This window comes from Sciurus carolinensis, chromosome 2 (assembly GCF_902686445.1).
Source record: "Sciurus carolinensis chromosome 2, mSciCar1.2, whole genome shotgun sequence".
Lineage (NCBI taxonomy): Eukaryota > Metazoa > Chordata > Mammalia > Rodentia > Sciuridae > Sciurus > Sciurus carolinensis.
The window spans coordinates 197368800-197396625 of NC_062214.1; the positions used below are offsets into that span (position 1 = coordinate 197368800).

The 27826-nt window shown below is 41.0% G+C and overlaps 1 protein-coding gene across 1 annotated transcript in view; it reads left to right on the forward strand.

Moving 5' to 3' along the window:
- Positions 1–27826, forward strand: part of Rcor1 (REST corepressor 1) — a 131368-nt gene that overhangs the window by 54746 nt on the left and 48796 nt on the right. Inside the window, exon 3 of the mRNA XM_047538626.1 lies at positions 26780–26863. Coding sequence (XP_047394582.1) covers positions 26780–26863 — 84 coding nt within the window. The remainder of the gene's footprint in view (positions 1–26779; positions 26864–27826) is intronic.

The following is a 27826-nucleotide window of genomic DNA, read 5'->3' on the forward strand; positions in this document are numbered from 1 at the left end:
CACTTCAGTATAGGAGACCCAGCATGCTCTATGTGGTGTTCTGTCCCCAGTGCCCTCATGTGTGGCAGCCGCAGTAGTAAGGTCTCTGCTGGCTGCGTGGCCTCTAAACCTGAGTCTTCCACTCTGCTAGAGAGTACATGAACCCCTTAGTTGCTTGAACTAGCTGGGATGGGTTCTGTTTATTCTAAAAAATCTGACTAATGAAGAAATTGGCCCTGGAAGTGATCCCAAGGAAATGGATTGGTTATGTAGCTTAACTGTGTGAAGGCAGTGAAGAAGGGAAAGAACTGGAAGAATCATAGTCTATTCTGAAATCAGCCAGTGAATAAAGTTTCAAGGATCAGGGGATGAGAGTAAAAAGGCACACAAGTTCTACAAACCTTGCCATACCCACTTGATTAAAAAAAACAGGACAATACAGACTTCCCTCAGATGGTGGGAAGGGAGGTCAAGACCACACAGTAATGGGCAGGATCAAGCCATTTAACCTGTCTGTTAGTGGACTGTAAGGGTGAGACCTGATTTTACTGATGAGGAAATGGGGTCCCACACATGCTGTGACCTTTCTGTATTTGTGCAGTGGATCCGTTATTCTGCAGTTGTATGTGGAGAAAAGCACTCAGGTTCTGTCCTTGGGTTCTATTTTTTCTCATGGGTGGTAGGAGTGCTCTGACAGCTGAGCAAGGAACGACTGTCCTGAGGCGTGCAGGACATGGAGAGCTTTTCATCTGAGTTGTGAAGTTCTGTATGGTTTACCCTTGGTGAATGACTTAGTTTCTCTACTGGGCAGTGAGAACAGGATCCAGGTATCTGGTGAGGATGTCGTCATTGTACTGCAAATTGTTGATTGTTAATTGTTAGAAGGATTTATTAGTGAGTTTGGAGTATTGCTGTTGGTAAGGGATATAGAATTTAAAGTTTAAGAGACTAGAGAAGCAGGGAATTGATGCAAGGAAGTTACTGATTATTTCAGTAGCTGACTTCTGTGGCTGATTATCAGAAGGTTTTCTAATACTGAAAGTTTCCTTTCCTGCTGTAGGATCTTTTTGCTGAGTTGGCCAGATTAAGTAGGAAGTGCTTAGTCAGCCTTAGATGAGAGAGCCTTGTAACCTTAAAGTCTTAGAGTCTTAAAACCTTTAGCGTCTCCTTAAAGCATCTTTAGGATTGAATCTAGTCCTGGTGTCTGGATTCTTTTAAACTCCTAATATGTGCCAGCACCTTTGCTACTTTCAAACATGCTATTTTGTTTAATCTCTGTGAAAAGGGAACTGCTTTCACAGAAGAGAAAAATGAATCCTAGAGAGAGAAAGGAACCCTGTTTCCACCAGGCAGTGCTGGAATTCCATTCCAGGATTGTCACACTGTATCAAGTAAATGTTTGCTGCATTAAGCAAAGACTCAGACACTGAGTATTCTGAATCAGCTGTGAATTCCAGCACCTAGTGGGATCCCCTTGGGCAGGCACATTTCTCAGACCTTTGTCTGATTCTTGTTGTCTTCAAACTCCCTGCTGCTTTATGTAACTGTATTTGTTTCTTCCTCACGTTTTCCTGTTGGCTTGTTCCTCTAAAGAATTCCCTTCAAGTATTATGTCATCCACCCACATCTATATTTAAGTATTTTTATTGTGTTCTTTCACTGAGACCCTAATTAGGGTGAAAATTCCAAACTGTTTTTCTTTCTAGCATACTCAGTTTATATCACCTAGAATCACCCTACCAGCCGAGATCCCTGTGGCCCCCTCTCCCCAGTACTGGGGTCCTAATCCCTTTTCATTTTATTTTGAGACAGAGTCTTTCTAGGTTGCTGAGACTATCCTCCAGCGTTATCCTATTGCCTTAGCTCCCTGAGTAGCTGGGACTATGAGGTGTGTACCACTGAGCCTGGCTCCAGCCAAGATTTTTTTTGCTGGGTGCCTAATAACCACCTACTTTGAACATTTTCTATTTTTTCACTGACAAACATTATCATTGATAAATAATGAATACTTAGAGTGTACACCTTTGCATGAGATGTCAGGGAGGTATATCTATAAGATTTGAGGGGAGTACAGAGAAGAAACCATTGGAAATACCTGCTGTTGGAATTATAATTCCGTTCTTTAATAATTTTTAAGAGATTTGCATCTGGTGTTTTTAGCCATTATGTAAAGTATGGATTCCATTTTGAGTTGGACACTTGGATAAAACTGAAGAGTAGATAAGAGGAGCTGGAACTTAGTGATAGAGTATTTGCCTAGCACATGTGAGGCCTTGGGTTCAGTCCTCAGCACCACATAAATAAATAAATAAAATAAAATAAAGGTTAAAAAAGAGTAGGTAAGAGACAAGTTATAATTCCTGCTAGTCACTTAGCAGTAGAGTAAGGCTTCTCAGTGCTGGTCGCTGAGGTTCTGGGGGCACAGCCCTTCCTGTGATACGGGATGCCTAGGGAGAAGGTGTTGGTTGCAACCACAATTCCTGACAGAGGGATGTGACCAGAGTTAGTCTGTGTCATTTAGAATTGGTGGTCTTGGCCACATCTTTTTCCCTGTGGCTACTACCCCCCATCCTTTTTTAAAAGAATTAAACTGTATGTAGGTACATGGTACAAAATTAAGAGATGAAAAAGGTTTACACAGTGCAGCTAAGTTTCCTCCAAACTCCTGTCCTACCATCTCCCCTCCCTGGAAGGAGCAGCTGTGACTGGTTTCCCTCCTGGGTGTCAAACTGGCTTCCCAAGGGTTTTACTTAAGGTGAGGTGCATTTTACTTTTGCTTTGAGAAAGGCAGGAGACAGGATGGTTCGTACCTTTCTGTGGCAATTTGTAAATTTTTTTTTTTTTTTTTATCATAACATTTGTTTTGGTAGTCTTTGAATTTTTAAGAACTTGCCTGGATATCTATTTAGAAAGTCATGGTAATTATAAGTTCTTGTTTGTGAATGTGCTTGGCACATAACAGATGATGAATAAAGGTTTCCTTATAGCTTGTCCTTCTGTGCCTCCCACTGGAAGTTGGAGGTATGCTTGAAACAAAGAACAGGGAGGAAGAGTTGTCTTTTTTTCTTTTTGGTACCAGGGATTGAACCCAAGGACACTTAACCACTGAGTCAGAATCCCCAGCCCTTTTTATTTATTGTTATTATTTTTTATTTTAAAAATATTTTTAGTTGTAAATGGACACGATATCTTTCATTTATTTATTTTTATGTGGTGATGAGGATTGAACTCAGTGCCTCACATGTGCAAGGCAAGCGTTCCACCACTGAGCCACAACCCCTGCCCCCTTTAAATTTTTTTAAATTTGAGATAGGGTCTCACTAAACTGCTGAGGCTGGCTTTGAACTTGGAATCCTCCTGCCTTAGCTGGGATTATAGATGCAGACTACTGTGCCAGACTTGAGTTGTCCCTTTTCTTGGTATAAATTTGAGTGGAGTAAATTATTTTCATTTCTTGAAATCACATTGCTCAGATACTTTTTATGAAAAATTTTCTCAAGTCTAATCTTATTTTTTCCTTATATAATTTACGTTGAGCATGTAAACCAAAACATATAAAGAACAGAAATTTGTGAAAAAGATTTCTGAAGATAGCTTTGCAAAGTGTTCCAGATTGAGTAGTGTGTGCTGATGTGTGCATGGTGCCAGATTTAGGATTTCCCATCTGTATTTTCCTGTTGGCAGGTCCTTTTAGGTGACTTCCTTCCTTGTGTGTAAGGCATACAGGCTTCCTGCCTTTTAGGTTCATTAAGGCCAAGTGCTGTAGTCCTGATCTAAGGTTGATCTGCTTTCACTTGGAATTCCGTGATTAGCCTTCCTAGTGAAGTTTTGTTTGTGTCTAAGATGAATATAGCACAGAGGTGTTGTGAGGATGTTTTAGTGGTTTAGTTAATGGTTTCTGCTTTTTAAATTTTTCATAGTGTTGGGGATGGATCCCAGGGCCTCATGCATGCTAAGCAAGTGCTCTACTACTGAGCTATAACCTCAGCCATTTAGTTACTGGCTTCTGAAGATGAAAAGGACCTTGTGATTGGTGTAAGATTAGAATGTCAGACATCACGTTGCCCTGGAAGATTAGAGTATAAGACAGAACTTTCAGTTTTATCCATTCCTTTTGATAATAGGAAATTTGGCCTATTTGTCCTGTGGGATTTTATTTCACTTTATTTTATTGCAGTGCAAGGGCTGGAAACCAGGACCTTGCCTGTGCTAGACTCCCAGCTTCTACAAGTGCAGTCTTCCCTGATTTCTGGCATGTGATCTTTCTTTGAAAAAATGAACTGCACACTGTAACTTTACAGTTTTCCTTCTGTTTGTGAATAGTTTTTCTTACATTTTTTAGTGTTCCTTTCTCAGGAACAGAGTAGCTGTTGTCCCCGCCTTTGCCTTTTCTTGTACTCTAGATGAAAGCCCTCATCCAGATCCCATGTTGGCATCCTGTATCACCACGGTGAACCAATTGAGTCCGTGGGGGCAAGGGGGTATACCACTAAGCTCCAGCCTTGATTCAGAGGTCACGCCTTCTCCCACTGGAGTCCTCGTTGTGTTGCAGGATCCCATCCAGGCCATCACGTTGCATCCCATGGTCTTGCCTCCCCAGTCTCCGGTCTGTGACAGTTTCTCAGCCTTCCTTTCTTTATAAAGATCTTTAGAGTTTGGAGGAGTGCTGGTCTAGTTTATAGAATATCCTCTCCACTTGTTTGATGTTTTACTTTTGATTAGAGTGGGGTTATGGGTTTTGGGGAGGAATCCATGGAGATGAAGTGCCCTTTTCATCCCATCCTATTGCAGGAGGGTGAATACAGACGGTCATTACGATGTTAATCTTGGGTGTCTCACCAAGGTAGTGTTTGCTAGATTTCTCCACCGAGTGCACCCACTCCCTCCCATGAAAACTCTTTGGAATCAAGTCACTAAATCCAATGTACACTTTGGTGGGGGAAATTAAGCTCCACCTCCTAGAGTGGAGTTTCTGCACAAATTGATTTCCAGTGCAGGGAAGCTGCCTTTTCTAGGAAATGCCTTTGCCTACTTTTCCGTTGTCTTGTTGAGATTTTAATAAAAGAACCTTTTATATAGTATCTTCATAAATATTTGGATAAATTACTGAAATTAGCTGTTTGCATATGAAAAAATGGAGTTGTCCTGTTGCTAGAAAGTTACATATTTCTGCTCTGCGTGCAGAACTGTCTTCACCTCACCAACATTTACAGTGGCCAGGTACCACAATTGTTAGGGTCCATTAGCATTTCTTGGCTATTCTGGTGGCAGGTAACACAACACTAACAACAGGAAGATCACCTGCAAAATACCTGTGAACTGACACAGAATGCCAGAACAAGGGACTTTATCTTGGAAATCTTATTTCTTAAGAAGACGGGTATGTGGCAAGTGTGATCAAGTGTGTTCAGAGATGCCTGGACTGGAACCTGTGCCCCCAACCCCTTTGGTTTTGGTACTTGGGCTTGACCCCCAGAGCACTCTACCAGTGAGCTATATCCCAAAGCCCTTTTTATTATTTATTGTGAGACAGGGTCATCCTAAGTTGCTCAGACTGGTCTCAGACTTGCCGTCTTCCTGCCTCAGGCTTTCAGGTTGCTGGGATTAGCATATACCACTGTGCCCAGCTAAGGCTTGGCCTCCATACCATATCATCTTAAGCAAGGCACTTCTCAGATGTGGTTTCTTCCCATGTAAATTAAGCAAAACCATCTGTGAAGTTCTGTCTAGCTTTAACATTCTAAATTGGTTTTGGGGGCTGCATGGACTTGGCGGGGATTCTTATAAGGTAATGTGAAGCAGTGTCAGTACAGACTGGGGAGAGATTTCCCTCTGTTGTTTAGAGAATAAATTTGAATTTGGATACAGAGAAAATAGAAAGTTTGGCAGGGGCATTATCTTTATTTTTATTTTTTTGTGCGTCTGGGGCTGGGGATTGAACCCAGGGTTACTATACCAATGAACCACATCCCCAGTCCTTTTTACGTTTTAGTTTTGATACAGGGTGTTGCTAAGTTGTTGAGGCTGGCCTTGAATTTGTGATTGTCCTGCCTCAGCCTCTCAAGTCTCTGGGATTACAGATGTGTGCCATTGTATGTACAGCTGGCAAGGCCATTATTGCAACCTAAAGAAGTCTCCCCATCCACCCAGGGCCTAGATCAATGTTTGGGAATGCTGGAATAGAGAACCATAGCCACAAAATATGGAGGAAGTTTTGCTCAGTTATTTTAAGGTGACTTTCTCAGTGTCTTAATCTGAACACTGTCTTTCATAGGTTAACCAATTGTCTGGTGAGCAGAGTGCTCAAGGTGTGCCAAGGTATTTAGCTAAGCACCTTGTATAGAAATTCTCATTTAATTCTGTCACCACGAGGCAGCCAGTTTTTCTACATGCTCTTCTAACATCTTGCTTTACAAGCTTTCAAAATAATTCCATTCAAAATAATGCCTCCTAATTTAATTCATTATGAGGAACTCATATAACATGGGCTTAGTTGTTAGCTGTGTCCTTGGCTAGTTGCTCAGTTTTCACTAGGGAAAGGAGAAATGGAGATGGGCTGAGTCTGTGTTAGAGGCTTGCAACGGTGGGCCTTCACCAGCAGCAGTCACTGTGGCTGCAGAGTTCTTCTCTTGGAGTGCTTGGTACTGGCACATCTATGTAGCGTAGCTGATGCTGAGCAGCGTGCTGGTGCAATGTTGCTGGTGTGTGGTCCCATGAGGAACAAGAGGAGCCTGGGGCCAAGACTCCACTGTGAAGTTCCTTGGTCTTCACAGTGCATTTCTCCCAGCTTCATTTTGTTATTAGGATTTTACATAACCGTATTTCATTGATGTTAAGTGGTGGTCTTTTTCAGTTGATATTATGGAAGAAAAGTGTTTGTGGTCTCTCCAAAGAAGACCGATTCTGAGTCCAAGCCACCAACAGGTTCAGAGGAATGAGCGAATGAAAGGTACTTTTAGTTCGAAGGAAGCTGCAGTTTGCTTCGATAGCGTTGATTGGAACTAGCTTTCCTTTTGGGAATAGGGAAGGACATGGATCAGGTATTGGCTGCATAGTGATGTAGTCAGTCCTGAGGAAAGTATTCATCTAGCTTTGTCCTGGGCGCATTGTGAATCATTACTTTTTAAGTAGCCTTGCCAGAGGTGCCAAGTTTAGGCCCTTCCAGTGCTCTCTTGAAGAGAGGCAGGTGGAGGAAAGCTATGCACTTCCTGGCAGCCTGGAAGTAGAAGGGAGGGGTGTGTCCCAGGGGCCCTGAGCAGCAGCAGCCACAGCCTCATCCTCTTGGTTCTCTGACTTGTCGGCAGGGACTACCATTGTGAAGAAGAGGAAATAGAATGAGGCCCTGCTCCCTTTCTAGAACTTTTATGGGTTGACCTCCCAACCTCTATATTTTTTAACTCAGCACATATGAAACACCTGTAATGTGCTAGAGGCTAAAGTACTGTAATTGACAGGGGTATACGGCCCTCATTCAAGAAGCATTACCCAGCATGTCCCCGGTGTTCAGTATGTGCCCCTTCTGGTCCTCACGGACACATGGGCATGGTTGCATCACACTCTTCATTTCTGCAGGGTCACTGAAACTGGGTAGCTCATTTATCATCCTTCAACACAAAGTGACTGAAATGGGATTCAGACCCAGCCTGGAATTTTGGTTTCAGTTGCAAGCTCAGATCCTAACCAGAGGTACGATTCTGTTCAAGTCACTTAACTTCTTTTCAGATGTGAACTAGGACAGTTCTTATTTCGTGGGGTTATTTTATGTACAAGGTACATGACACAGATATGTAAAGTTCTTTGGCCATTTAACTGGTACCTAGTAATGTTAATTATTTTAGGTCTTACTGACCCCAAAGCTACTAATGACTACTGCGAATAATTGAATCTTACGTGGTGATTTTCTTTCCCCAGTAGCATTTGTCTTTGTGCAGACTGTTAATGACGAGAGCCTGCTGGGATGGAGGGTCTGTCTTGTGGGAATATTGAGGGGGTGTGGATCGCCAGCCTGGACTCGCCAACAGTGAGAGCAATGTTCACAGAAGGTGGTCCTCCAACCCATAGTAGTAGTGGTCAGCTGGTGGGAAATAGGAAGGGACACTGCAGTGGGAAGGAATTGGTAGAGGGAAATGAAGGGCACAGCATGAGCAGGTGTACTGGGAGCTCAGGGTGGAAGGGTGTATGGTGGGTTTTATCACACACAGGGAACTTTGGAGTGATTTTTTTTAAAAACCCTGTGTTTTAGAATAATTTTAGATTTACAGAAGGATTGCAAAGATAGTGTGTTAAACTTTTAGTCAGCTTTCTGTTGCTATGACCAAAATACCTGACAAAATCAATTTAAAGGAGGAAAGACTTATTTTGACTCCGTTTCAGAGGTCCCTTGCTTTGGGTGCGGCAGAAAATCATGGCAGAGTGGTGTGGTGGAGGAAAGCTGTTCACCACATGGCAGCCTGGAATAGGCGAGAGGGCCACACAGAAAGGACTGGGGACAAGACACACCCTTGCAGGACACACCCCTGGGGCACACTGCCTCCAGTTAGGCCCCAGCTTCTACAGTTTCTACCACCATCAAGTGTGCCATCAAGTTGTTCACTCATGGATGAGGTCCAAGCCCTCATGATCCAGTGAAGTCCCCAGAGCCCTACCTCTGAACGTTGCTGCACTGGGGACCAAGTGCTTTTAGGGGGCATTTCAGATCCAAACCATAAGAGAGAATATGGAGAGTTTCTCTGTGCCCCACAACCCAGATTTCCCTGTTAACAACATCTTCCATTAATATGGTACATTTGTTACAATTAATGATTGATTTGATATTATTACAGGGAAACCATGATTTATTCAGATTTCCTTAATTTTTTCCTAATGTCCCTTTTCCATTGCAGAAACCCATCTAAGACACCACATTATACTGAGTTGTCACTTCTCCTTAGGTTTCTCTTGGTTGTGGTGGTTTCTTAGATTTTCCTTCTTTTTGGTGACATTGCTCTTTTGAGGAGTACTTTTGGGAAGTTTGTAGGATGTGCCTCATTTAGATTTGTCTGGTGGTTTTCTCATGATTAGACTGAGGTTATGGGTTTGCAGGGAGGAAGACTACAGAGGTAAAGTCAGAGGTACCTACTGTCAGCATGGCTCACCAGTTCTGATGCTGCCGTGGTCAGGTGTCTCCTCTGTAGAGTCCCCTTCCCATACTCTTAGCAGCAGTCACTGTGCACAGCCCATGATTAAGGAGTAGGGAACTGGGTCCACGGGGAGTGACTTGATCTGAATTGTGATTCACAAAGGTTGTGCTAGCCACAGTGGAGAGACTGCATTGGGGGGTGGGTTCCTGTTAGCCTGGAGTTGTTTGTTTGTTTTCTTTTCTTTCTTTCTTTTTTTCCTGACAGGGTCTTGTTAAGTTGCCCAGACTGACCTCAAATTTGTAATCCTCCTGCTTCAGCCTCACAAATAGCTGGGATTACAGGCAAGCACCACCTTGACTGGCTAGCCAGGAACTCTTTTTATTCATTTATTTTATTGATTCTTTTTATTTGTACATGACAGTAGAGTCCATCTCCATAAAATTATGCATTGTGATTAGGGTACCAATCTTGTGAATGTTCACAATGGTGGGATTCCCTGTGGTGCAGTCACATATGTACAAGGGAAAATTATGTCGGATTCATTCCACTGCCTTTTCTATTCCTATCCCTGCTCCCTACTGTTCATTCCTCTTTGTCTAATCCTTTGGACTTATATTCCTCCTGCCCATTTATTGTAGGTTAGCTTCCACATATAAGAGAAAACATTCATTCTTTGTTTTTTTGGGGGACTGGCTGGTTTCACTTAGTATAATGTCTCCATTTACTGGCAAATGTCATAAATTTATATCATTCTTCTTTAAGGCTGTATAATATTCCATCGCATACATATGCCACAAATTATCCATTGATCTGTTAAAGGGCACCTAGATTGGCTCCATTAGCTTAACTATTGTGAATTGTGCAGCTGTAAACATCGATGTGGCTATGTCACTGTAGTATGCTGGTTTTAAATTCTTTGGATATATACTGAGGAGTGGGATGATTGGGTCAAATGGTGGTTCCATTCCTAGTTTTTTGAGGAATCTCCATACTGCTTTCCAGAGTGGTTGCACTAACTAGCAGTCCACCAACAACATACGATCCTACCCTTTTCCTCACATCCTCACCAACATTTATTGTTGCTTGTATTCTTGATAATTGGCATTCTGATTGGAATAAGATGAAATCCCTGTGTAGTATTAGTTTGCATTTCTTTAATTGCTAGGGAAGTTGAAGATTTTTGCATGTATTTGTTGACAGTTCGTATTTCTTCTTCTTTTTTTTTTTTTTGGCGGTACTGTGGATCGAACCCAGGGCCTTGTGCTTGCAAGGCAAGCACTCTACCAACTGAGCTATCTCCCCAGCCCTGTATTTCTTCTTTTGAGGTGTGTCTGTTAAGCTCCTTTGCCCATTTGTTGATTGGGTTATTATTTTTTGGTATTAAGGTTTTTGAGTTCTTTCTGTATCCTGGAAATCAATGCCCTAACTGAGGTGCGGCTGGCAAAGACTTTTCCCCATTCTGTAGGTTCTGTCTTCACAGTCTTGATTGTTTCCTTTGCTGTGAAGAAGCTTTTTAGCTTCAATCCCATTGATTGATTTTTTAAAATTTTATTTCCTGTGCTTTAGGAGTCTTGCTAAGGAAGATGGTTCCTAAGCCTACATGTTATATTGCTGGGCCTACATTTTCTTCTAGTAGGTGCAGGGTTTGTGGTCTAATACTTAGGTACTTGATCCACTTTGAGTTGAGTTTTGTGCAGGTTGAGAGATAGTGATTCACATATGGATTTCCAGTTTTCACAGCACCATTTGTTGAAGAAGGCTATCCTTTTTCCAGAGCATGGATTGGTGATTTTGGTGCCTTCACCTAGTATGAGATAACTGTATTTGTGGATTTGTTTCTGTGCCTTTTATTCTGTTCCATTGATCTTCAGAGTTCAAACTGTGTTTGCCAAGGACATGATCCTATATATAGAAGACCCAAAAACTTCATCAGAGAACTTCTAGAATTCATTAATGAATTCAGCAAAGTATGATACAAAATTAACACTAGTAAATCAATTATGTTCCTATACACCAGTGATGATGAATCAGCTGAAAGAGAAATTAGGAAAACCATCCCATTCACAATAGCCTCAAAAAAACAAAAACAAACCAACTTAGAATCAATCTAACAAAAGAGGTGAAAGACCTCTACAATGAAAACTACAGAACGCAAAGAAGATTTTAGAAGATGGAAAGCTCTCCCATGCTCTTAGATAGATAGAATTAATATTGTCAAAGTAGTCATACTACCAAAAGTGCTACACAGATTTAATGCAATTCCTATTAAAATTCCAACAAATTTATTTCCAGTGGAAATAGAAGAAGTAGTCATGAAATTCATTTAGCTGGAAACTCTTATGACAAGGTGAGAAAAGATGAAGCTCTCAAGTCATTGTCATTGGAGGAGGAGAGGAAGTGTGGGTTGAGAAGAGTTGAGATTTGCGGTTCATGAGGCTTAATGGATTTGGGGGTGCTGGAGGACATGAGGGAGCAGGAGTCCTAGGTGATTGGCAGTTGGTGACTGGACTATGTAAGTAACAGTGTCCTTTTTCAAGAACAGCTAGAGGGATCAGCATGGTGGCAGTGACAAGGGTGAATGAGGTAGACAAGCACTGGGGATTGAACCCAGTCAACATCCTACCACTGGGCCACATGCCCAGCCCCCTTGTTTTTATTTTTCATTTTGAGATAGGGTCTCTTTAAGTTGTGAAGGCTGGCCTTGATTTGTAACCCTCCTGCCTTTGTTTCCCAAGTAGCTGGGATGACAAGCATGTGCCACCATGCCCAGAACAAGTACAGTTTTAGACATTCTGTGTGGAGATACTTTAGAGTGGTTGTTGGATTATGTGGGTTTTGTGCTCTGTAGGCACAGAATGTGGTAGTCACTGTTGCAAATGGTAGGAGAAATCTTGACTATACATGTTGTGTTTTAGGAAGATTAATTACTACCAGGGTGAGAAGAGGCACCGAGGGGACACTGATGTTTAGGGAGAGGTTGAAAAGAAATGGGAAAGGCCAACGTCTCAGATCAGATCTGACTGCTGATGAGTCCTGTGTCTGTTTAATTCCTTTGCTTCAGATCCTGTGTTCTGCACTCCCTGCAGATAGAAAATACTGTACCAGGACACTTCCTGTAAGAAAGACACTTCTCCCCAGGATAGTTGATTGTTCTGGTTGACGGTTGATTCTGGTACCAATCAGAATAGATCTTGCTGAAATTAAGAATCAAGACAGATGAGGAGCCAGCTACTGGAAGGCCAAGGCAGGAAGATCAGTTGAGACCTGGAGTAGAGACCAGACTGGGCAACATAGGGAGACGCCCACTCAAAAACAAAAACAGAGATGGCAGAGGGCCTGTGGGAAGTAATTGACCCAGCAACACTGAGAAGCAGCAGTAGGGTAAATGAAAACCTGGGAGTTCACATGTAGTTGGACACAATACTGCTGGGAAACCCAAAGCAGGCATCCTGTTCATGGGCATGTTTGGGGCAGTATCTAACGTTGCTTGTGCCCTTTCTGTCTCCCCTGCTTCCTCCCTCAGCCTTGCTTTGTTCTTGTTTTCCTTTTTTTTTTTTTTTTTTGCTATACCTCTTGTTAATCAAATGCAGTGTAAGTTAAAATATTTTTAAAATTATTTTTGTTTTGTAAAAGCAGGTGGGTAGGGCATTTATTATTATGGAGAAAAAAAAAATCTTCCAAAGACAAAAGCCTGACTCGTGTAGCTCTTTAATTTTTTTTCTTTGTAAAAATCACAATCTTTAAGAGGGAAGTTATTTTCCAGCAAATTTAGGAAAGCTTCCAGGAGGTTCTAGTTTTTAAAGTCTTTATGACTTTCTTGTGTGTGTTTTTTTTTTTTTTTTTTTTTTTTTTTTTTTTGAGGTACTGGGGATTGAACTCAGGGCCTTGTGCTTGCAAGGCAAGCACTTTACCAGCTGAGCTATATCCCCAGCCCTGACTTTCCTGTGTTTAATGGGTTTAATTCCATAAAGTTAGTGATTGAAAATTGTGTAGTTATTTATTCCAATTTAAACTTCAAGCATTTAGAAAGGAAGAGATGAGAAGAGAGCACCAAACAGGACATGTGTACTCTGATTGTAGGAAGATGTAAGTATTTAAAAATTGGAGTTGCTGTCAACTGCCTCTGAAAAAGAGGACAAACTATTTTCAATCGAGAATACTTAGGCATTTAACTTATGGGCAGAAATACTGGATAACAGGGGGGAAAATTGAATTTTATACTCTAGTAGTTTTTTGGTTTTGTTTTGTTTTTCTGGTGCTGGGGTTGAACGCAGGATCTCACACAGGCTGAGCATGCACTCTACCACTAAGCTGTGTCTCCAGCCCTATACTGTAGTTTTTGATCTGTCTTTATACTTCTGACAACATAGTGCTCAGTGGTTAACACCACTGGCTCTCGAATCTGTTGCTTCAGTTTGCTTTCAGCTTCGCTGCTGATACATGTGATCTTGGTCAGGCTACCGCATCTGTGTGCTTTCTCTCATCTGTGAAATGGAGTAGTGATAGCACCTGTCTCCTAGGGTGGCCATGAAGGTTAGTAGGAGCCGTGAGGGGCTGGGGCGGTAGCTGTAGCTTGGAGCACTTGCCTAGCATGCAGGAAGCACTGGCATTGATTCCTGGCACTGCAAGGAGGAAAAGTAAAACTGAGTGCACGCATGTAATAGCATGCAGTGAATGCTTGAAAGTGTCAGTTATGGCAGCAGGAATCCTGTCCTCCTCCCTGTCACCTGGATTTGTATCTTTCTGAATGCTCCAGGTCAGAAACCAGCAGTTTGGGAGTTATAAAATGTTTTTGGTCCCTAAGCTAAAGATGCTCTGAAGGTGAAATCCAGGGATGCTTACCTTCTCGTGGTGTAGTAGGAGTAGGGTGGCCAAGGGAACACTTAGGAATAAGAATTTGCCTATTTTTAAAGCTATATTCCTTTATTATTCCCTTGATCCCTACTCATGAGTAATCTGTCCTATTTGGAATTCCATGTGATATTTTATGTGGGTACTGGTGTGCAGCCTTAAGGAGATGAACTTGAACTTTGAAAGTGGACAGAACAATCATTTACTTATGAGAGCTAACTTACCATTAAGATGGGTTGTCACTGTGGAGACATGGTAATTAGTGTGAATATAATGACACTGTGGTGTTCTGGAGTTAGAACATTCAAATTAAGTTTTCTGGTCAGAATCCTTAGAAGATAGATAGTATTTGGTTTGTAGATCATCATCTATCTCCATGACAACTATTTTGTACCTTTTTATTGAACTTCTGGTGAAGTTAAGACATTTCAGGAAAAGTTATGAGTTAGGGTTGTGGAAAAGAAGACTTGTTACAAGAGCTTGTAGTCAGCATGTCTTACAACAGGATATTGCAATATGATTATTATTCATGGCAAGAAAAGCCTACTGGGAGGGAAATGAGCCATTTCAGTTCATCCCGTTCATCTCTCTTCCCCTTACTCGGTGTTCCTCCAGCTGTCTCTTTTCTTATCTTCCCCTTTCTGCTCCCACTCAGGTCATCAAGGGCATAGTGGACCCTGAGTTCAGGACAACCCCTTCTCATCTTCAGCACCCTGGGGGATGGTCCTGTGGGAGCATGGTGCCTGCACCCACGCAGCCCTCTCCTTTCCATCAGCTCACACTTTATATGGACACCCACAGATGGGCTAGTGTGTCCTGTCCAGCTGGTTCACCCTTCTTGGCCATTGTCATCACACACAGCCTGGGTCTGTGCTCCTAAAGTGTGAAGCAGTACTCAGCTGCTGGCAACCCTGACCTCTGCAGGAGAAAGCACGCAGTGTGCAGTGAGGACACAGTCACAGTTCTCTTGCCTGGACCCTGAGGGTGGGCATGCTGCTGCTTACACCATCCATCTTGAATTGCTAATAGATGTGGAGTGATAACTAGTTTTTTCTTCCTAAAATTATTTATATCTTTTACCTTATCAAATTCTGCAGCAATTAATCTATTTTATTGAGTTTTATGGAGGACCACCCTTGACTTTGTTTATCTTTGTGTCTTTGTTTTCCATTTCACTAATTTCTGATTTTCATTTCGGGACTTCTGCTTTCCTCAGTTTGGAATTTCCAAGTTCTTCAGTTGGATACTTAGCAAAGTAATTTTTAGCCTAATTTTATTATAAGCATTCACAGCTAGGAACTTTTGGTAAACTACCTCTTCTGCTGGTTCTCATATGTTTATATAGTCTTTTATAGTTCAGTTTTAAGTAATTTTAATTTTTTTAGTTGAGAGTTTTCCTTCCACTGAGGATTTTTTAAGAGTATTGTATGAAGGATTTTGGTTTAGCTTTTACTTGCATTGTGGCTAGAAAGTATAATCTCGATGCTACTTAGTCATTGCATTTTGTTTATAGAGTTGATTTATGACCTTGTACGTGGTCAGTTTGGGAAACTCTTTTATGAATTTTTAGTCTTTGCTTAGGCTGTCAGCTGCACCCTCTGTGTAGGGTACTGAGTGTGGAACCCAGCCTTGTGGGTGCTGTAGGCAGGTGCTCTCCTGCTGAGCTGCACCCCTAGCAAGGGATGCATTTTTTTACACCATCATTTTATCTCTTTGGCATTGTGACTAATATTTTGGCTTTATACTTCTTCACCTGTATCTCATCTGCTTAATTTACTCATTAAGCTGTTTGTTTGGATGATTCTATTTTTCTTAAAGAATACTAGCTTGTTATTTTAAAAACTTTGTCATTTTTTTATGCTGTCTTGTTGCTTACTCATTTTGTGATCTCAGCTTACTTCAAGATTTCATATGTATTCATAATTCTGAAATTCTGAATTTTTATTAATTACAATATAACTGGTATTTGCAAACCCAGATTGAAGGACTGTTCATCTCTGAAGGTGATGTTGCCCAAGTATTTTTAGGTCTTGGTCTGTGGTAATTTGCCTCCCTATAATCATACCGTGAAGTGGCACCACTTGAGCAGACTAGCTGCAGCTGAGTGGAGTGATCTGCCTGGGTTTATTTCCCTTAGAGTGGTGTCCCCTTCAGCACTCAAGAGTTCTTGAGTTTTGAAGGTGTGTTGTGTTTATTTGCTGTAAGTAGTTTGTGCAAGTTCTCTCCTTTTAGGGAAAGAGCAGTATAAGAGATACATTATGAAATGACTCTTCCCAATTTTTAGTTGTTCCCTTAACATTTTTCTAAAGAAGTATTATGAATGTGTTCTTATGATGGAAGTTCAAACTGGGGAACATATGAAGCTAAATTACAAATTCTTTCTTTTTCCCTATCCAGTGACCCACTTCTTTTCCTAGGAATTATCTGCATTTTAAATTTATAACATGGGTTTTCTGATCTACAATTTGATATTTTTGCTTTTAAATTCATTTACTCATGAGAAAAATATACTAAAAGCATATAAAATAAGTAATCCCTCTGGTTTTTTATAACAGCTTTATTGAGATGTAATTTACTAAATAGACAGTTCACTTATTTAAAAAATACAGCCCAGTGGTTTTCAGTACATTCACAGAGCTGTGCAGCCATCACCACAAATCAGTGTGAGAACATTCTCATCATCTTACAAAGAAACCCTATGCTTGGCAGTGACTCCCTGTTTCCCCAAGCTCACAGCTTCTGGCTACCACTTGTCTATTTTCAGTCTCTATAGTTGCTTGGTGTATTATTTTTATTTTCTTAGTTTTTCTTTAATTGATTTTGGTTTTGGTACTGGGCTTGAACCCGGGTTCACTCTACACTGAGCTACACTCCCAGACCTTATTATTTTTATTATTGATATTTTGAGACAGGATCTTACTAACTTGCTGAAGCAGACCTTGACCCTGTAATCCTCTCTTCCCCCCACCCTCCCCAGTTCCTAGGATTAAAGGCATACACCACTCACCCAAACAGGTTTTATTTGTTTTTTATTTTTCTGTGACTGGCTGCTTTCATTTAACATAATGTTTTCAATTTTCATCTGTATTGGGCATGCATTAGTGCCACATTCCTTTTTGTGACCATCATGTGAATAATGGTGCCATGAACATTTGTGTACAAATTTTTGTGTGGACCTGTGTTTTCATTTCTCTGGGCTGTGGTACCGCGGCTATATAGCACCTCAGTTTAGCCTTGGAAGGAACTGCACCATTTGTATCTCCAGCACTAGACGAGGAATCCCATTAAAACATGGCAAAGGATCTAAACAGAAATAAATGTTTTTCCAACGAAGATGTATACAAATGGTCAATAAGCATAGCCAGTGTGCTTAGCATCATTAGTCATCAGGGAAGTCCACATCCAGCTGCAATGAGACACCACTCCTGCTGGCTAGAACCTAAGGTCAGTCAGTACCAGGTGCTGGCAGAGATGTGGAGAGATTGCAGTCCTCACACAGTGCTGGTGGAATGTCAGGTTAACATAAAATGATGCTCTGCTTCTGACCAGAGGACACTAAAATATGCCACTTTAGTATAAGAAGTAGCTAATTCATGGTTTCAGGGAAGAACAAAAAATAGGATAGGAGAGTATTTTCCTTAGTGTGGGTCACTGAGATGATTTTAAAATTGAATACAGAAGCTGTATTAGAAACATCAAATCATACAGTAAAGACTTCTTTTGTAATTCTTTTGTTTTGAAATTGTATGAACATAAAAATAGACAAAATAGCATTTGTCTACCACAGATTTGCAGGGAGAAAAATCCCCTCTTAGAATGGCTATCAGCCTGATGTTTAAAATCTTTTTTTTTTTTTTTTTCCTTCACATAAGAGAGTTTATTAAGCAAACAGGCAGAGTGTCTCCCTGCAGGATAAGAGAGAAAATGAGAGGAAAAGAGAGAGATCGCCCACGCAAGAGAGAGTGAAAGGGGGCGGGGGTGGGGGTGGGCGATGGCCAGGGAGCCATTCTTAAGTAGTGGAATTTCGCGGGCTAGACTGACAAGCTAGTTTATAAGTTGGGAGGTGGGGAAACGATTGCAGCAAAAAGGGTGGGGGAGGGCTGGGGAGATAGCTCAGTCGGTAGAGTGCTTGCATTGCAAGCACAAGGCCCTGGGTTCAATCCCCAGCACCCAAAAAAAAAAAAAAAAAAGGGTGGGGGAGCAGCTTTATATTATATTCCCCCAGTTTTTTTTTTTTTTTTTTTAATAAGAAGATCTTTTGTTCTCCAGTTCTTTCCCCACTTATCTCTCCTTTCTGCCTATGTGACTAGGCCTGGTTTTGCAGGCGAGATGTAAAAAGTAAGAAGCGTATGGGGCAAGGGGAGAGCCAAAGTAATTCAGCCAGGCAAGGGCTTAGGGGGCATTAATTAGCAACTCCTTGCAGTCCTTGCAGGGAAATTTGGTAATCAGTGGCCTCCAAGGATCCTTGACATTCCATTCTCCCAGGGCAGTCTCCAACTTCCAGACTTCCAGAGGCAGATGGCTTTCATGGACATCATTTCCTCGATTTGGCCAATTCCCTATTTCTACACTAACTGCCTGTCCCCAATTCTGGCTTCACTCCTGTTTTGAGATCACAGTAATTTTACAAGAAGAACCAATCTTTTAAATATAACTTTAAAGAAGCTGAAGTCTGGCTTATTTTGGAGCCACTCTAACATGCAGTAAGTTGGGAAGGGAGGCAGAGCCTTATCTCAGGTACTGCATGGCTCTTTACAAATCTTAAGTGCAGTGTTTTAATTCTGATGTTGATCTTTGCTTCTTTCTTAAATGTTTTTAAGACATTTACATATATTGATTCCTGAGTCTATATGAACATTAATTAACACAATTTAACATTGTATCTAAAACATGAATTAAAGAAAGGCTGAGAGAGCCTATAACTTTGCTTTTGTGTGGCAAAGTGGCAAAATGCTAGAGCATTAAATGATAGAAATAAATCCCCAATAAAATTTACTCAAAAAAGTTTAAAATTGCCATTACAGACAAGTTTAATTTGGAGAATAGCAGCTTGATAAATTTTCTGCTTTAAAGTCTTGTATACCTGGAAAATATGAACACATTTAATATACAAAGAATGACCATTGCACAAGTACCTTGATACTTATATGTTACCAAATACAGTTTTTAAAGAAAACTTTAGATTCTGTAACGTGGTACAATACTCTAACGGTTGTTGTTTAACCATAATGGTATGAACCCTAATTTTTAAGGCTAATCGTTCTAAAGAATAAAACTTATCAGACACAATGTTAAGAGTAAATTAGTGTTTCTGTAGAATTGTGCATGTTAGGGCATAGCTCTTAGTAAACCCTTTTTTATTTATCAGTCTATGAAAACACCAATAATGTTTAAGTATGTTATCCCATGGAATTTAAGGAGTTAAAGAGTACTTGATGTTATTTAATAATTAAGATTTTTAACTTTGTAATTAATCAGATGTCTCTAACAAACACATTTGGGTAATCCCATACATGTCAACTCAAATTCACTCATCTTACTGTAAAAAAACAAACAAAAACAAGGTATCAGACAAGTGTACTAACAGTATTTGCCACCTCTTTCCTGTTGAAGAAAAGTCCTAGAAAAACTGATGTTAGACATTTTATAAACATCAACATTTTATTAGTTTGACCTTGTGAGTTAACTTTAAAGACATTTTACTTTTATTAGTTTACCCAATTTAAATTGAACTTTTTAAAATCACGTGAATTAAAGGTATTCAGATCCATTTTTTAAATTTTAATTTTATGTGCGCTATATTTAGTTGCACACAGACAACACATAACACAAAACAAAGGCCTTATAACGTTTATCTCCATTGCAGTGTAACAGATGTTCAAAAATAACTCCAGAGTTGGATAAAAAGAACTGATCAAAAATCATTAACCTAGGTATGTAGGATCAAAATTGTGAGCTCAAAAAATATAGCATTTAGGAAAATCAAGAGTCCAAGAAGAAAAATGATAATGGCCATTAATTATAGCATGAGAGAGTGAGAAAGAAAAGGGCAGAGAGAAAGGGTGAGAGGGAGAGATAGAGTGTTCTGTGTTGCAGTCCAGGAGAAATTTAAAATGGACACTTTTTTTTTCCCTCTTCAATCGCAGGTTGGTCCCTCTCAGAGCCAGCTGCAGTTTACATTCCAATGTAGGCTTCAGCAAGGCTAGGAAGGGGGAATTGCTTAGGGCTTTTAAATTTTTTTCCTGGTTGGGAATCAGGTCAGGTTTGGATGCAGAAGATCATGAAACATTATCTCCGGCTACTTTTGAGGAATTGGGCTGCTATATCACACTCCTTACTGTGACATACCACTGACTGTTGAGCTGGTTAAGGTTACTTCCTCCACACCAGCCACTTCCCGTGGGAGTCTAGAATATGTGCGCGGGACCTTGTGGCAGGAGGACTGGGTGGGCTGTGCAGGAGAACGGAAGCAGAAACAGAATTGGGCAAAGGAGATGGAGAAGCAGTGGCTGGAGGGGCCGCTGTCGAAGTGGTCCGTTATGAGGGTGGTTTTTAAGCTGAGCTGAAGTTGGAGGAGGAGGAGGGATTAAAAGGGGGAGAAGAAGCCAAAAGGAGGTGTTTGAGTTTGCAGGAAGAGCAAAGAAGTGCAAGAAAGAAAAGACTTGAAGATAAGGACTCCCTTTGCATCTGCCCGCTTGCTCACAGAAGCTTTGTGCAATTACATGGCCATTTTGGATTGATTACCTAGGTCGGGAGTTAGGTAAAGGGGTTTAAGATTGTCTAGTAGACATCCCAGGGATGAATCTGCCAGAATGGAGGACCCAGATCCGATGGTGGAGACTGATACAACTGAGCTAGTGTCCAGGGTGTCCTGAGGTCACAGACTAGTTAGCTGGAGACGAGAAGGCAGCACAATGATGGGGTCATCACACAAGCATCAGTGTGTGCCAGGCAAAAGCCGAGAGTTGAGGACCCGATGTCAGGATTTTCGAGAGTGAGCACAAAGAGGAGCCTTAACCCTGAGAGAGAATTGCCACCATAAAGATCAGGGCCCCACCATCATATAAGATCAACTAAGGGGGCCAGCTATAACTGCAAAAGTTGTGGATGGAGGAGCCCCCATTCCTCAACCACCTTGAGGGTACCGGACCATCAACAGTCGCGTCTCAGGTCAGCAGAGGAATGTTTAAGCTGACCTAGGGGAAAACTCACCAATCTGAAGGCCAGTGGTGGATGTGGAGAGCGTCCAGGCGAATGGAAGATGAGACCAGCATCTGGGGGTCTAGGGCTACAGATGGGAGTCCACCCACCTAAGCGGCAGTAGAAGAGCCCATCCAAGTCATGGCACCAATGTAAGAACCCAGAAACCACTCCAGACGCGGGAACTCTCATAAGAGAGTTTATTAAGCAAACAGGCAGAGTGTCTCCCTGTGGGGTAAGAGAGAAAATGAGAGGAAGAGAGAGGGGGTGGGGGGAGAAGCGTGCAAGAGAGAGAGTGAAAGCCAGGAGGAGAGGGAAAGAGAGAGCTGAAATCTTTTTTGTGTAATCCTAGCAACTTGGGAGGCTGAGGCAGGAGGATTACAAATTCAAGCCAGCTCAGGAATAAGATGTTATGGGGTGCAACTTAAGAACAGACCGATCACCACTGAGAAGTCCAAATTTGAGAGTCTTTATTAAGCTGGCCAGCTGACTGTCTCACACAATGCCCCAAAAAATGGCTATTGGGAGAACAGCCCCAACCACAGGGTTGTAGGGATTTTTATACCAAAAATCACATCAATCATAAGTGTCTGTTGCTATGATTCAAAATTACAAACTAACATCATGAGATCATTGACAGAGGGGGAAGTGTGTCAAACCGACCCTTACCTAGGTACAAACTAAAGAATGGTTGCTAACATCCACACAATTACCGTTTACATGGTACATTGGTTACTACATAGGAGTTGCCATTGTATATTATTAAACATGTCACACCAAGTAACTGATGATGGGTACAGAGGCAGGGTGTTCCCATGGGAGAAGCTTATTTCCTACATAACATGGAGTCTCAGAGCAAAATGCAGTCTGTTTAGTTATTTCCCTTTGAGTCTGGCCTATAACATTCTCATGGAGTCAGATCTGTCAGCCCATCACATAAGACACATTCCTTAAATGAGTGTACCCCCATAACATAGATCATCACTTTTACATTTTAATATTGCTTCTGATATACGTTTCCTTTAACTTGCTTCTTGTCATAGAAATGGTATGGATCTGATTAATTTTATTTTCAGTGTTTAATTCCTTTTAATTCAGATAGCCATAGTTTATCCAGTCCCTGTTAACAGGTGTTAAAGAGTTTAGTTTTTGTGCTGCACCTGCTTCTGTAGTGACTATGCTTATCAGTCAGTGTTCTCCAGGTAGACAGAGCTGATAGAGTATTTATGAGTGAGTATCTGCATATGTATGTGAAGTTTATTTTAAGGAATTTATTTGTCTGATTTTGGGAGCCCGACAAGTCTGAAATCTTCAGGGCAGGCCAGCTGGGTAGAGTTGAGATGTCAGTTTCCGTTGCTTCTCTAAAATTTCAGTTTTACAACTGGGCACTGTGGCACATGCCTGTAATCCTAGCAACTTGGGAGGCTGAGGCAGGAGGATCACAAGTTCAAAACCAGCCTTGGCAATTTAGCAAAATCATCTCAAAATAAAAAATAATAATAGTAAAATTAAAAAACAGCAGGGAATGTAGCTCAGTGGTAAAGTGTCCCTGAGTTAAATCCCTAGAACTGAATAGACAGATGGATGGATGGATGGGATCTCAATTTTTCTCATAAAAGTCTTTCTTTAGTTGGGATAAGCCCTTTCCATGTTACAGTGGGTAATTTTCTTAATAGTCAACCGATTGAAGGTGTTAATTCTATCTACTAAACTTTTATAGCAATACCTGTGTTAGTGTTTGATTAAATAACTGGGTATTGTAGTCCACCCAAGCCGAAGCATGAAACTCGCACACCTAGGTGCAAACTACTTGGGAGCTGAAGCTTCCTGGCTGCTGAAATGGGTGAGGGGCTTTGGCTGGAGGCCTTCCAGAGCAGCTTGGACATAGTGACACCTGGTCTCAAAACAGAAAACAAAACAGAAACCAGACTGAGCAGCACATTATTGTTCCAAGCCATGTCTTAACGAGTCTCCAGGGCAAGGACTTTCATACTTGGGAAAAAACCTCTACCCATAGTTCATACACACATTGAATGAGATTTTATGCTGTTTTTCATTCTTATTCTTTAAAAAAAAAAATACAATAATTAGGACTAGTAAATTTCCACAGGTCTGAGCAGCATGTGGAAAATGTGTGGACAAGGAATTGCCGATTGTAGGGTCACCCTGCTTCTGCTTTCCCCGCTCCCTGTCACTCCCACCCCCAGTGCAAACCCCTTTCTTCTCTGCGGATGGCACTGATTTGTTTCCTTGTGTCCTGTCTGGTTGCTCTGGGTAGGTCTCTGTTCATGTTCTGAGGTCTTTAATACTTGATTACCTACTCCAGACAGCAGCTTTAGCACACACCAGTTTCTATGACATTGTTCCCTTCTCATTGTATTTATAGTTCTCCGTTTAGATATAGCAAAATTGACCCATTTTGATGTACAGTCCATCTCCTCAGAAGATCAGCTCTGCTTGCCGTGACCCTCCTGCACCTCTGTCTTGGAGACCATTGGCCTGCCCTCTGTCTGGTTGGGCCCTTTCAGAGTGTCCTGTGAATGGGTGACTTGCCTTTGCCTGGGTGGTGCTGGGGAGATGTGTCCTTGTCTCTGCGCAGGTGAACAGCTCCTTTGTTTTTACTGCTGTATCCTCTTCTGCCATTTGTCCATTCCCTGCAGAAGGATCTTTGAGTAGTCGATGGTAAATGCAGCTGAGGCACGCCGAAGTGGTAAGGTTTGGACCCCGTTTCTCCCGAAAGCTGTTGCCCTACTCCAGCAATTCATGAACGTGTCAGTTGCTCTTGGTTTCATCAGCACCTAGTGCCACCTGTCTTTAGCTTTAGACATTCTCGTAAGCATGTGATGCTTACACATTGTATTGGATTTACATTTTCTTGATGACTGATAATGTTGAGCGTCTTTTCGTGTGATACCCATCACATACTTACACTACTTTGGGGAAACCATTTTTTAAATCTTTAGCCAAGCATGTTAAAGATTGGGTTATTTTACTGTTGTGTTTGAAAGTTTTCACATATACTGGATGCAGTCCTTTGTTGGGTGTGTGATGTGTATATTTTCACAGGGTATCTCAACAGTGTATTTTGGAGAGCAAGTTATTTATTAAATTTTACTAAAGCATAGTTTACTGTCTTTTATGGATTATACTCTTGGTTTCATGCCTAGGAACAGTTTTCCTAAACCAAGTTTATGAAGATTTTTCCCATATTTTTATTCTAAAAAATGTATAATTTTATGTTTGTCTGTAAGATCCTTCTAAATCAGAATGTTAAGATGTGGAATACGGATTGAGGTTCACTTTTGCATATGGAGATCCAGTTGTTCAAATATTCTTTGTTTGTTTTTTTTTTCCTAGCCTGAATTCTTTTTGTACCTTTGGCCTTTGTTACAAATCAGTTGAACATATTTACATGGTCTGTTTCTGGACTCTTCAGTTGCACTGACCTCTGTGTCCTCTGCCAGTGTCACGCTGACTGGGGTGCCTCACACAGCAAAGGACCTTCACACAGCTTGGTTCTGGCTCCGCTGGTTGTCTTGCCTCCAGCTTTCTTCCATTTATCTGTCATTTTATTTATATTGGTATAGACTTGTAGTTTGTTATTTTATTACTCTCATTCATTTTGTTGTTTAAGTTGTTCTTGAGTTGCCTCACAGGAGATAGATCTCATTGTTCTCTGAGTGCCTTCTTACTTTCTAGCATAACAAAATATTGTAGTGTTTCTAATATTGCTGTCCTAGCCCTCGAATAAACCATTTCTTCAAGGAGTGCTAGTTTCTTTTATTGATATTTGGAAACCATGCCTGAGAACTGATGTACTCACTCTTGCTGGTTTGTCATTCCTTCAAGACCCTCTTGGTGGATGACTGTGGGAAATAAGTGCATACGTGTGTATATGCCACAGATACAGTTTAGTTGATCCTGTAAACCATGATTTCACACTGTTACCATCGGTTCCTATCTATTCCTATTCTAAAGGAAATCTTTTCTAAAAATTCCTTTAGAATTTTTCTAAAAACCCTTTCCTTCCCATAGTGTAACTCTTTGACTAGATGTTAATTATTTTGAGATTCATTTGTGTTCTCATGTTTAGTGTTCCTTTTTATTGCTGAATTGTTTGCCATTCATGGATACACCACAATGTTAGAAACTGTCAGACCTTTCCCCCAAAGTGATACTGCTGTTTCATACTCTCACCAGCAGCACAGAATTCTAGTTCTGCCACTTCGGGATTGTTAATGTCTGTAGTGTGGTATCTTTTAGTGGATAATGTGAATGCATTTCATGGAGCTCTGGTTTGCCTTTTCCTTAATGACTGATAATTGTAAACACCTTTTTGTGTGTTTATTTGCTAAATCCATGCTTTTGGTTGCTGTGGTCTGAATGCCTGTCTGTCTGTCCTGCCTGTCTGTCCACTACAACCTAACTGTGGAGTGTGGGCAGGAGGTCTTCAGGAGGCAAGAGGCTACAGGGCATCACCCTCATGTGTGGATTTACTCCCTTAAAGAAAGGGCACTTGGGAGGCGGCTTTTTCTCTTGACTTAATTTTATTTTTAGATTATGTGTACCATCAGTATTTTTCTAAAAGTCAGAAGTATATAAAAAGGCAAACTCAAAGGTAGTCACCACTATCTTTTTTGGTCACATTCCTGTCCCCTCATGCTTCACACCTTGTTCCATCCATAAATTCAATTTACCAGACCCTGCATTTCCTAATTCCCTATTTATAGTGGGGGGGAGGGGTGGTGTTTCTTTATTTGTTTCTGCCTCTGGTTGAGTGGGGTCCATAACTTTAGTCACATTTTAGAGGCAGTTATGATAAGACTGGAAGAAAAAGGCCATTGCTGTAGCCATCCCTGTGATCCCAGCCACTCAGGAGACTGAGGCACAATGATCCTGAGGTTACTATAATAAGAATACATTTCAAAAAATAGAAAAGGAAAAAGGATGATGCTTTAAATGTCCTTGTTGTAATATATGACATTTGTTTGCAGTTAATCAAGTTATACCAGTGGTCAGCTGGACACTTGGCATACATAAACCTGTTGGCCTTTTGTTTTGCATCACAGATTTTTAAGAATTTGAAGACATTTTAGAAGCTGCTTTTCTGGTTAAAAATTTTTAATGGTTAAAGCTGTTGATAGAATCTTTGTACCAGTGTTGTTAGGTCACTGAAAAGTCAGACTGGCAGAGAAAGGTAAGGGTGCTGTGCACATGGAGAACTCACAGTTTGCAAGAACCTGGGGGGCAGACAGCTCCTTTCTGGGTGTACCTGAGGGCAGAGAGGGGAAGGAGCCCTGGGTGCTCTGCCCTGTTGTGCCCTGCTGTGCTGTCTCTCCACCTAGCAGGTGGCAACAGTGATACCTGCCTCATATGCACTGTATTTAGGAAATAAAAATCAGGTAGGAAAGGACCTGGAGATAGAAGGGTCTCAGCAGCCTGCTCCTTCCCCATGCCCTGTCTGGGGAAGCATGGATGTCTCAGACAGCTTCAGGAAAAGAGGCCCCTGTTCTCACTACTTGGGGCCTAGAAGGCCAGAGTGCTGGTATTACTTACTGCTTGCTATTATATCTGCTAAATTATATTTAATTTATAAAATTATAATGAAAACTTTTTTTTTCTTTTCACAGCAAAACTGGCAAGGCGCAGTCAAGAACGGGACAATCTTGGCATGCTGGTCTGGTCGCCCAATCAGAATCTGTCCGAGGCAAAGCGTAAGTCTGGAAGCCTTCCTTTCTGCCATGGGACCGGGGCGGCTTCTCCACATTGGGAGTGCCTGTGCATACTGCATTCTCTCACATTTTTAAGTCATTTGTAGAGTTTGAAAGTATGGTTTTCTTTACTTTGGCTTCCTAACCTGTGGTTTCTTGATCTTAATTTTTTTTTTTTTCTCCTTCAAAATTCTGTATAAGCTACTATTGAAGTAAGTAGGAGAAATGACTCAGAGTGGAAAGAAAATTATGCTGTTTATTAACTCCCTCAGCTGGGAGTTTATAGATTTATGAGGACAAAGAGTTACACAAGTCTTAATTTGGAAGATCATTAAGGGCAAATGTGTATTATTGGAAAGAGGCCTTACTATTAATCCTTGAGCCTACCCGGAAATAAAATTTCTGAATTTTCTGTTAACAGTGTGTGAAATTTTTTTAGGCAAATATTTTAGTGAGTTACACTGAGTTTCCTTTGTGACAAGAGATAGGGTTTCTATAGCTGTTAATATTAGTTGTATTTTCTGTCCTCTCTGCTCACTCAAGATTAATTTTACATCTGCAATATTACTATGAATCTTTGCCATTTTCAAAGTTCTTATTTTCACCATAACTTGAAGATAAACCCTCCTTTTGAGAATTTTTTTGGAGGAGGTCTATGGATGGCATTTATGGGCTTTGTTAATTCTGAACTTATGTGCAGTGTTTTTGATCTGATGTACAGTTTTTTTCTGAAGAAAAGGACCTTGGATCCTCTAAGAGATCTTTGACAACATAGGTTAGAAATAATTGTTCTGCAGTATGGTAAGACTTAGAAATTTATCAATGATGATGGTCATAAGGAATCTCTTGAATCATCAGTGAAAACTGGAACTCTTAGGCTTCGATTAAGATTTCCTCCTAGGTTATATTTTGCAGTATTAAAGTAGGTGTTAACGGATTTCCAGTGCTAAGACAGTATGAGAGATG